The sequence below is a fragment of the Elaeis guineensis genome, chromosome 8 (genome assembly GCF_000442705.2).
Source record: "Elaeis guineensis isolate ETL-2024a chromosome 8, EG11, whole genome shotgun sequence".
Classification (NCBI taxonomy): domain Eukaryota; kingdom Viridiplantae; phylum Streptophyta; class Magnoliopsida; order Arecales; family Arecaceae; genus Elaeis; species Elaeis guineensis.
In genome coordinates, this window is record NC_026000.2 from 128,728,012 (window position 1) to 128,739,306 (window position 11,295).

An 11,295-nucleotide genomic window follows, 5' to 3' on the forward strand; every position below is an offset into this window, starting at 1 on the left:
AATTTGAAAGTACTTAATTTGATTGAACATATAAGCTAACTTGATTGAGAATTGAATTATGAGTCAAACAGGATTGAAGAGTTGACTATGTCTAGCTAGCACTACACATGAGGTTCAGGTTCAATCCCGGAGATGAACAATTTCAATCTATGATCCATGAAACATATGAAAGATTGAATTTAAGTACTAATTAATTTCAGATTAGATCTGAATTAATTAGACTTAAATAGGTCCAAAATCCAAGTTAGACTTGTACAAAAGTCCTAAAGAGTTTAGGATTGACAGTCTTTCGAAATTATTTCGAACCGACTTCGAATCGGATTCGAATCAGACTTATTTTGGATGAGATATGAGTATTCCTACTTGCACTGAGAATATCCACTCATAAAGCATGACCAAAAATTGATTTGATGCTTATTTGGGGCGTCCCAAGTGGGTGTGGAAGTGAGTGCAAAGTGGATGTCATAAATGATGGCAATTATATCTCATGTAGGAGTTCTTCTTTCATGATATTGGATCAATTCAAATCAGATTTGAATAAAGAATCCTCCTCTCATTGGGTCATAAGAACCATCTATAAATAGAGAGGGTTTCTACTTATGATAAAAGAAGAGAATAAAATAGCAAACAAATCAAATTGAGAGAAGAGAAAAAGAGAGAGACAGGCGTGTGAAGAGAGAGGTCCTTCATCTTCTACATCTCTCCCTTTGTTGCCGCCTCCTCTCCTTGGACATGGATCCTTCTTGGGCATCCTATTTGCTGGTGTGAGGTGTCACATTATCACATCTCATCCCTCGATTGATTGAGTTGTGAAGCCAATTGAATTAGAGTTCATCCTATTTTTTTGCGGTGTCTGACGTGCATGCGAAGTAGAGGATCTGCATATCCAGGCCTCCCGAAGGTTTATATCAGATAATTTGGGATTTGATCCCTGGTTTCACTGCGATTCAGGTAAGAATTTGATCCTTAAACAAGTAGAACATTAGAGAAAATTTTTAGATGCAATCTGGACATTCTGGAGGAAAACTGTTTTCTTCCCTTCACTTAACACTGGAGGGCATCCTCTCACACTTGAAGCTCGTCTTTTCCACCACTATCCCATCGATTGCGACAGCCACAAAGCTAGCAGTAGCTCTTTGGCCTTCTCCTCTTCTTCCTAAGCTCCTCTCTTCTCCATTTTCATTTTAATGGGCGAAGAGGGATTAGCAAGTGACAATGACAATAAGAAGCAGCAGGGCAACAGAGAGGACATAGGTCGCTGGCATTATCGAGATCATCCATTGGTAGTTGTGGTGGTGGTGCCACGCTAGAACCCCATATCTTTCTTCCCTACCTTCTTTCCTTTCGAAAGCTCTCTCATTCTCTTCTTACTATCTTTTCAGACGACAATGATTCCAAGATGCCTCATATTTTTAAAGTGAAAATCTTATATATATATATATATATATATATATATATATATATATGTGTGTGTGTGTATGTATGTGTTTGTGTGTAAAAGCAGAAAGTGAGAGAAAATAGAGTGGTCAAGTAAGTTATCCACGTCAGCAGTAAATTTTTATCCATAAATACCATATGGATCAAAGCCAATTTTTCATATACTACGTATCGGGACTCTTCTATTTAACAATTATTTTAGTATTAAATGCAAGCATTATGTCATTAATGGATGGTATTGAAATTTATTTATGTCTATTTAATTAGATGATTAAAATCTGTTATTATTGATCTTCGGAATATGAATGGATATATTTTTATTATTTATTTTAAAAAAATTTTAATAAATTATTTTTTTATTATATAATCAATGATGTAATTTTATAATCCGCGTGCAATGGGTATCAAAGTGGCTGGGTTCGGGGAAGGAAAGAAAGGGAGGGTGGGAGAAAAATCCAGTACTAATAGGCGTGGAGTGGAAGCCAGTATTATATTGTATTCACCATCCCATGCCTCAGTGGGAGTCAGCAGTCAGTTTCTTTTCTGGGGCCTGCTATCATGGGATCGAAAGTTGAGGAAGAAAATCATTCTAAAAACATCCCTAAAGTTCTTATAATTTACCACACTAATCATTTCTTCCCATACATTAATATCTTTGGACGTTGATAAATTTACGTGCATGAGCCACGATCCTAACTATCTAGGAGAAACAACCGGTGAACAATCTTAACCATTCTTTCTTACTCAAACGGCCAATTTATTTTATGATAAAAATAACGATTATAGCCTTTTGCAGCACCCTAGTATTTGTCATTTTTTATATGCTAATGCTTATAAACATGCTTATTATTCCTATGTAGTGATATTCAGTCCATCGAAAAAATAGAAAAGGGAGAGCAAAAGTACTTGATGGATGTTTAAGGTGTTCTCAAGTTAATGAAAAAAAAAAAATGATATTGAAAAAAAATTATTATAATAGTAGCTCGAGATCAACATCTCTATTGAATATATTCAAGAGATATGAAGGTACATTCTTGTGACCTCTTTCTTGTTTCTTAGGTGAGCTTCGATAATGATAACAGCAATCAAAGAATACATTAAGTTTCAGGTACCAAACTGTATAAATATTTGATGTCCTTATGTACGTGAATAATCTATAAAACTCTTAAGAGCAAATACTATTAAATAATCAAATTTTTCTTATGTTGGAACGAAAGCAGATATTCTAGTTAAAGAATCAAAATAAAAAGGTTTACAAAACAAAAAGCATGGCAAAAATGATTGATTTTTAAATATTTTTACTTGATCAATATAGATATTATATTAAAAAAATTAAAAAAGTAATTAAAAAAAAGAAATGATCCATTGCTAACTCTATTTAGATTAAAAAAAAAAAAAGAAAAATGACCTTCCCTTTCATAATACTCTTTGAAAGGGGAAAAAATTTTATTTGAGATATTTAATTTTTTATTAAAAACTAAAAAAAAAATGAATGTTTCTAAATTTTTTTATTTTTTAAAAAAATTTGAAGATATAAAAAATATTTATTTATTTTTAAATATATAATTAATGTCATCACAAACGATAAAATGAATTGATAATTTTTATTCAAAATGGAAAAAAATCGATTGGAGATGACTTTACGAAAGAAGCGTGGATGATGGGAAAGGGTAACCTAACATAAATACCTGAAATGAAATGGTAAGATTACCAAACTAACAAACTCTTAAAAAAACATGAAACTAGCAATTAGTTGATCAATTTTATGATTAGTATTACTTTAAAAAATTAATTCCGCAATGGTAAACTCGAAAACTTAACGTGGAAGCACTTTGGCAAGATCAAGCATACACCAGTCTATCCTCTGTTTGATTAAAAAAAACAAAAACAAAATGTGAAGCGCACCAACCGCCAAAATTGACACAATGGGCGTCCATTCCGAAACCCCAAAAGAGGACAGCACCGTCCGCCAAAATCCAGATTCGAGGGTTCTTGTTTCTCCGTCGTTCGACCTCTCTCTCCGCCGGCCATGGCGATGGTCGGAGGAGGCGCCACGGCTGGACCCGGCGAGGTGGAGGCCGGGTTCGCGAAGCTCCAAGGGGAGGATTTCGAGTACTACATGCAGACCTATTCGATCATGCTGGGCCGCAACAGCAAGAAATCGGCGGTGGACGTCGACCTCTCGAGCCTCGGCGGCGGCATGAACATCTCCCGCCACCATGCCCGCATCTTCTATGACTTCCAGCGCCGCCGGTTCGCCCTCGATGTCATCGGCAAGAATGGCTGCCTCGTCGAGGGCGTCCTTCACCTCCCGGGCAACCCCCCGGTCAAGCTCGACTCCCAGGATCTCCTCCAGATCGGCGACAAGCGTTTTTACTTCCTCCTTCCCACCCGCTCTATCTTCGCCTCCGCCGCCCTCGCCCGCCATGTCCCGCCCCTCCCCCTCCCGCCACCGGCGCTGCCGTCCCGCCACCTTTCGCCCGCAAGGGCCGCCCCCGCCCGTCCGATTTCCGCGACGGCTCCTACGATGATGATGACGACCGAGAAGAGGAGGAGGAGGAGGAGGATGGGGTGGATGATGGCGTGGGGCACGTCGCATGGCGGTGAAGAAGATTAGGCGGAGGGGTTCTTCCGGAGACGTGGAGGGGTTTGCAGGATATGGGGTCGGTGCCGCCGGATCTGCGCTCACAGGGAAGACGGGACCTTCTTCGGGACAATTGCGTAAGATTTAGAACTGAAAGCATAGTTCTCTCCATCCCTTGCTGGTCTTGTTAGATGATGAGGGATGATTATATACATTTGGAGTTTGTTTAGATTCTTAGTGTGAAAAAGATGGCTTTCATTTTTGCATTGAACTGTAGAAATTACCTTCTATGTGAATGGAGTTTGGTAACAGATTTACATGCCTCTGGATTGGTATGGCGAACAGATCAAGAAAGGTTTGCTGACATTGGAGGAAGAAAAGTGCATTTAAGCGCTTATGATTGTAGGAGAAGATTAGGGATTTAATGGGAATCTGAGTGGACCTTTCTGGTTAAATATTTGGTATTGAACTCCAGAGAAATGAAGAATATATCATCAATGCAAATGCACAAACACATGGCATTGGATCTGACCAATATAATTCACTACGTTTCTAGTGGTTGAATGAGCATTTTCTGGGCCTCCCTCCCTCTATCTCTTGTTTGATTCAAATGAGTATAACCTGACTAGGATTTCAATTGTGGTGAGTTTTAGCATCTGTGTTAAAAGATTAGATTAGGTATTGGATTGAACCCTTGGAAGAAAGTTATTCTAATCATCGGTTGCTGCTGAAATTTTTTTAGGGCCTTAATTAGGGTTCAAGCACCTAATTCTGCATTATTATGTGTGACTTCGGTATATCTCAATTAGACAAACTTTCAAGAAAGTCTCAAAATTTTCAAAATGCTCTACTATAATCAAGTTCTCTAAGTCCTAACATACCTGTATCAAGAATGGTGTCGGCAACCATTAGTTGGCATATTCAGTCTTTGAAGTAAGTTTTAAAAAATTTGATTAGTTTGTCCAAACCAGTGGTCTAGCCTGGTTTTATTCTTCAATATTCAAGTAGGTTTTTTAAGATTTTGACTATATTATGTGGAAGGTCATCCCACCAATATTGAAAAACTTTGGACTAATGATACCTACTGTTTAAGTGGGCTGCGTCAAGTATTCTCCTAGAGGCCATTTAAGTGTCCCAATATTGCATCGGGATCTCCTATTTTACACCTATGTGCTATTTGTGTTCACCCAAAGTAGGCATTGCTATTCAACATAGTTAATAACTTTGTGATATCAACTGCAAATTCTTATTTATTTCTGACAGATATAGGTGTTTTAGGTAGTTTTTTAATCTACATGCATATAATGCAAGCTCATTTATTATTTGAGAGTTTTATATGTGAATTAGGTGCTTTGGCCTATAATTCAGCTATACTTTTTAAGTATCATTTGTCTTGGGCAGATGGATGTGAAACTAATCTTTGTGCTAATTCTTTAGAAGACCTGTGTTTCACCTTCCTAACAGTCCCTTAGCTTGTTACCTTTGAAGCACTTATTTGATTTGTTTCTTCAAGTGAATCAAGGCTGCAAACATGTTTTTTCTCTGTAGCAGTTTGGTCATTTGATGTTACACACTTTAGATAGAACTACATTTATAGATCCTCAAAATTTGAATCTTCAACATATGGAAATCTTTGAACTTTTCAAAGTCTTTGAAGGTTCCACTTTTTTGATAATATTAGGATTAATATTAGCTGGTAGGTTATTGTTAGTGGGATTTTCATGGACCTGACAAAGAACTTGTTCATTTGGGAAGGGGAGATTACTTTGCATGAAGTTCCTCCTTGCTAAGATTTGTTCGATTCTTACGGTTTTGCTAATATTGTCGATGTTTATGTATGGGAGGTAGTTTGTTACCGTATTTGTTAAGCAGTTTCCTAATTGCTGATTCATCAACATCACACACAACTATCTCAACTATCTCAACTATCTATATAAGAACCGCTTAAAACCTCAAAATAAAAAACAAATGCTTGCTTGTGTTATTCTGAAGTGTTAACATGTAGCAGAGAAGTTTATTCTGCTGCTAACAAACACTTATGATACTTCAACTTTCGTACGTTCTAAGTATTGGCTGAAATGGTTTACACAATAAACATAGAGCTAGTATAGCTCCACCATTTTTTTCCTTTTTACCTTACATTTAACATAACATGAAACAGAAATTTTTCAATATAAATACCAATGTTTTCACTTCTGGCAAGATAGAGGGGCATCCTAGCCATCTTGCCCCATTCCTATGAGAAAATATAGGGAAAGAAGAAGAAAGATAAAAGAAAGAGATGAAGGAAAGAAGAAGAAAAAAGAAAGGAAAGCAAGCAGAAGAAAAGGAAAAAGAAAGAAGGGAATGGAGAATAAAAAGGAAAAAAAGGGGGAAAGAAGGAAGAAGGGAAAAAGAAGAAGAAAAAGAAAAGAAAGGAAGGAAAGAGGAAGAAAAGAAAAAAAAAGCAAAAGAAATAAACAATGAAAGAAATATGGTAGAGAAGAATGCAAGAGAGGATGGGTACCTATCAGGATGCTTGATCTAGACAGATTCACGAGGTCACCGGGATAGGGTAGGATAGCGAGGAGTCATATATCATGGAGAAATTGGGGAACCACCACTCGCCGATATTTAGAAGTTTGTGAAATACCATATTTAAGATATTCAAATGCAAATTTATGGTTTCCTTTTGTGGAAGTAAGCTGAAATTGTAGTGGATAATGTCTGTTTTAATCTTTTTTTGTCTAACTCTATCTGGATAGGAGTGGAAATTTGAGCATCGTACTAATATCTGTATCCGTCTTTGTATCTGCCAAATAAGAGCAAATACATATATGAATTTGTACACAAGTATCCAAATCTTTATTGGTGCCATATTTCTTAGACTCATATTGCTCTCATATACCCAAAATGGATTGGATAAATGATGGCATTATGTCTTCAAATGTCTTTTGTATAGGGACATTGTTTATTTGATTGATTTCATCCCTGACCATTAACAGCGAAAATTTTAACTCAGGGTGTATGCTGTTGTATAGTTATTATAATCAACAAGATGGTCATGCCATTAAGTGGATGCAGTTACCTTTGTGGATCTTTGTACATTATCTGGTTGTTTTACAGAGATAATAAAAGAAAGTTGGAAGAAGCTCATACATAAGTTAGTAAAACATAAAGTGGAATTATGTTCTTATGAAGTTTGCATATACTAGTGCAATGAATAAATATATGTATTATTCACTAAATAATTCTGTAAATATATTTGTTACAAACAAATATATATCGCTTATAACGGATTTGTATCCATATCTTTTATGAGGAAGTATGACATTGCTAATATCCAATTTGTATCTTGCTTTTGTTACAAATAAATATGGCTTCAAATTTTAGGATCCAACTAAAATCTGTTTCCATATTCCTATCCACCAAATGTAAGCCGATAGGGATATGGAATTACAGTTGGTTCCCTTCCTTTATCACATTAGTGATTAGTTCCAACTTGATATTTCAAGATGAGTATTAGATGACAATATCATATACATAATATATAGAGACGTGACTCCATCATTGAACCTTTGGTGCATTCATTTATTTCTTGTATTGACCTTAGGTTTCCTTTTTTCAGCTAACATATTGGTACCCTGCCATGCTAGTTTTGAAATCTTATAGTTTTGCAGCTCAACTTCCACTAGGCGCTTCGTGTTGTAATTAGATGCCTGTTGCATGTGGCATTATCTGTTAGGACAAGTTATATAGAATATCAACATTGTCAAGATGCTGGTTATTAACAGACAAAGAACATCTTACCATGTGCGTCTGAAGTTGTCACCGGCTGCAGTAATTAGGGCCCTGTGAATGGTCAACTTGTAGCATTCTCTAGAAAAGAAGTTCATGCCTGGGACACTGCACTTGCTAGATAAGTAGTGCTCAAGTTTCTGAGTTTGACCTTTTCTATCGGGAAACATGTAGGCATACTTGTTCACATGATGGATTAAAGATTAGTTGCTAAACGGTATACTAAAAATATAGCTATAACTTTGTTAAATAATTTTGAAGCTTTAAATGGGTAATTTCTTTCTTAAATAAATCAAAATGCTTCTTCAGTGCATGTTGTGCTACATCTTTGATGCACCAACATCTCTTCTAAATTAATGTATTCTGCCATTAATTTGTAATTTTATCTGCTATATTCACTCCCACCTATCAAGCAAAGGGGGATAAGTGTGTACCAAAAAAAACAAAGGGTGATAAGCTATCTACATCGAACTTAACCAAAAGGTTTTATCTTATCTGTTTGAGGCTGCCCCTTTGACCAAGTCAAATGTTTTATGACTGTCTCTAGCTAGTCTCAGCCCTTTGGAATTGGCATCTAACCATTGGTCCAGCTAGAGTAACATGAAACCTGGAAGGCTAGTTGGCATGTATGGAGGCTTATGTTGTTGGTTATACACTCCAAGCTCATGCGACCAAGAAACAACTTCTAAAGCTCCCAGGAGTGTTGAATGTAGAGCAACAGAAGAATAGTTATCGATTACAAAACTACATCTCGCTTTAAGTTATCAATTGTAAATCAGAGCGAGGCACAATTTCTAGTTGATAGAATAACTAGATCTGTATTATTGCTTGCATACGAATGAACTGGAAGCACTGTTCTGATATTTAGATGTTTCAGTATGTCACAATCTTGTATGTAATATGAGAGTATAGTTTATAGCTAGGAATTTTCTTAGGACGACATAATTTTACTTTCCTCTTTTGCAGAGAAAAAGTTGGTGATGAGATCAAGGGCTGACAGGGAAGCAGATAATCATCAACTCTTGCAATTAGAAGAGAAAGATGTTGTTTCATCTGTAGCCACAGTGCTGTCTGATCTTTGTGGCCCTGGAGAGTGGATGCCTATGGCAAAACTTCATGCTGAGGTTGGTTAGAAACAATGCCTTATCAGATATCTCATATATGTCTCTCTCTTTAAAATGGGAGTATTGAAATACTATGATGGTGACTGCTGTTTTCTACCATGAGCTTAAAGCAGACTAGGCTCATCTAAGTATCTTCCATAAAGTAATACATATCATGCAATGCTGGACGCCAATACATGGAACATAGAAAAGAAGTGCTTTATCATCCACGAATGATATGCATTTGATGTTCTGTTGTAGTTTGCTTCCCAATTTTCTTTCATATGATTGGTTGTTCAGTTTTTCCTATAGTTGCAAAGGCTAGAAAATTTATATGTTTCCACTAAGCTCTGCATTCAACACAAAATCCAAATCTGACTAGGAATTGCAATTATAATTCAAACAAGACCCTACTTTGCATTGCATTTTCAATTTTTATTATTAGCTTATTCATGCTGGACATATTATATGGCTCGGACCAAATTCTCTTTTCCTTCTATTTAGTTGGAGAGCAAATTCTTATTTGGTTAGCATTTGCCATTGGTTAAATCTTGTGTGGCAATTCAATTATTGCCTTTGGATTATTGAGGTCTTACTAAAGATTAGTTCAAGCGGACTCAGTTGCATATCTAATAATATATATCTTTGTGACAGTATCAGTAGGCTAGTATTGTGTGCTAGAGGTGCATATATTTGAACATGGGTTACTGTGATTACTACATCATAAACTGCATTGTTAATAGTTTATTTTGACGAGTATTGGGTGTGTCTGATCCATACCCAAGTAAAAGATGGGTCAAGTAAATACCAATGGGCTGGGTGGATATGCGCCACCTCACAATTGGAGAGGCATTTAAATAGTGTTGCTGTTATCCAATGAGAGGAAGGGACTGAGGTGGATGGTGCCGTGACATGGCACAGAAGATAAAAAAAGGTGAACTATTGTGATCAGTGCAGACTTTGGCTTGCCAGGGCTTTACCCTGGATGGAGGTGATCATATGTTCATAGCAGCTTCTTCAGTGAAGGTGATCATGTGTTTAGAGCATGCAAAATGCATCATATGGAGATGGGATGTGTGTGTTGGCATTATAATAGTAGTATCTTGCAGACTTACAATTGTTCATCTGGTCTAATACTGAATTAAGTTTGATTGGGTATGTATTATGTGCATCAGTATATGTCAGGAGGCCATTACCATATTTTTCCCTTTATTCTGATGACATTGTAGCTTATTTTGAAGTGACTTTGTTTTCTTTTTCAACTGCTTGATGGGAAACTTCTTTTTACTATGATCAATTATTCATCCTTGGCGGATGATTCTGTCATATTTCCTTGCCGGTTACTGCCACCACATCCATTTGAGTATTCCAGGACCTGTAGCTAATTAAACTTTTGCTTTATCGTTAGTGTATTACTTCAGTACATATTCTCCTAGTTCTCGGTATATTAGAGCTTATGGTTTTCTTGCAACTTGATCCAGCTCGTTGAACAGTATGGCAACATATGGCACCACAGCAGGGTTAGAAGATATCTGACATCTGATGACTGGTTACCAAATGAAACCAAAGGAAGACCATGGTGTGGCCTGCTGACGCTGCTTAGGAAATACCCAGAGCATTTTGTGATCAACACGAGATCGAAAGGGAGAGTGACCTCAGAGTTTGTCTCGTTAGTTTCCTTGCTTTCATGAGTATCGCATGATTGTATGTGGGCCATCAAAACAGCAATATGTGGTAGTAGTACCCTATGATCCATGTTGTACCGTTCGTTTATAAATATAAAATGTCTAATGGATCCACCACCTTGGTTTAGTCGCTGCTTGTATATTAGTTCTCTCTCTCTCTCTCTCTCTCTCTCTCTCGCGCAGAGGATTTTGTCAAAAGAAAAAGTAGATTTAAATTAAAAAAAAAAAAGAAAGAAAGAAAAATCACACTCACGTTTCTTTTTGCATGTTCAAGGCGCTTATTTATTTTTTCACAGGAATGACTTAGACCTGAGATTCTGTGTTTTTGTGCAGAACTCAGTGGATCATTCTAACCATATATTTAAGTAGGGTTAAATATTTGTTTTATACTGACTTTATTTTTTTTTTTTACCCTGAGTATAAAAATTTTTATACTGAATGCACATATTTTTCATATTGAAGGCTACCTTCTTCTATGATGTAGCAATTTTGTTTAGAAAGTGCAATGCATAAGTAATTCATTCGATAAATAATATTTTATTTTTATATGCTGTAAGGTTGGCAAAGAACAATTTTCCAACATAGAAGTAATAAAGACGTGATGTTTTTTAATAGTGTTTATGATCATGATTTTCATGTATTTTAGCTGACATTACCATGGAAAAACTCTGCAATGTCTCGTGCACTAGAACACTCCACAGAATGGACG

The 11,295-nt window shown here is 36.4% G+C and overlaps 1 protein-coding gene across 1 annotated transcript; it reads left to right on the forward strand.

Annotated features, from left to right (window-relative positions):
- Positions 1 to 3,353: 3,353 nt before the first annotated feature.
- Positions 3,354 to 10,713, forward strand: LOC105032386 (FHA domain-containing protein FHA2). Its single transcript, XM_010906832.4, is given in 5 exon segments — positions 3,354 to 3,887; positions 3,890 to 4,030; positions 4,033 to 4,158; positions 8,765 to 8,922; positions 10,383 to 10,713. Coding segments are annotated over 5 exon segments (1,056 nt in total). The 5' UTR covers positions 3,354 to 3,466; the 3' UTR covers positions 10,593 to 10,713.
- Positions 10,714 to 11,295: the final 582 nt, after the last annotated feature.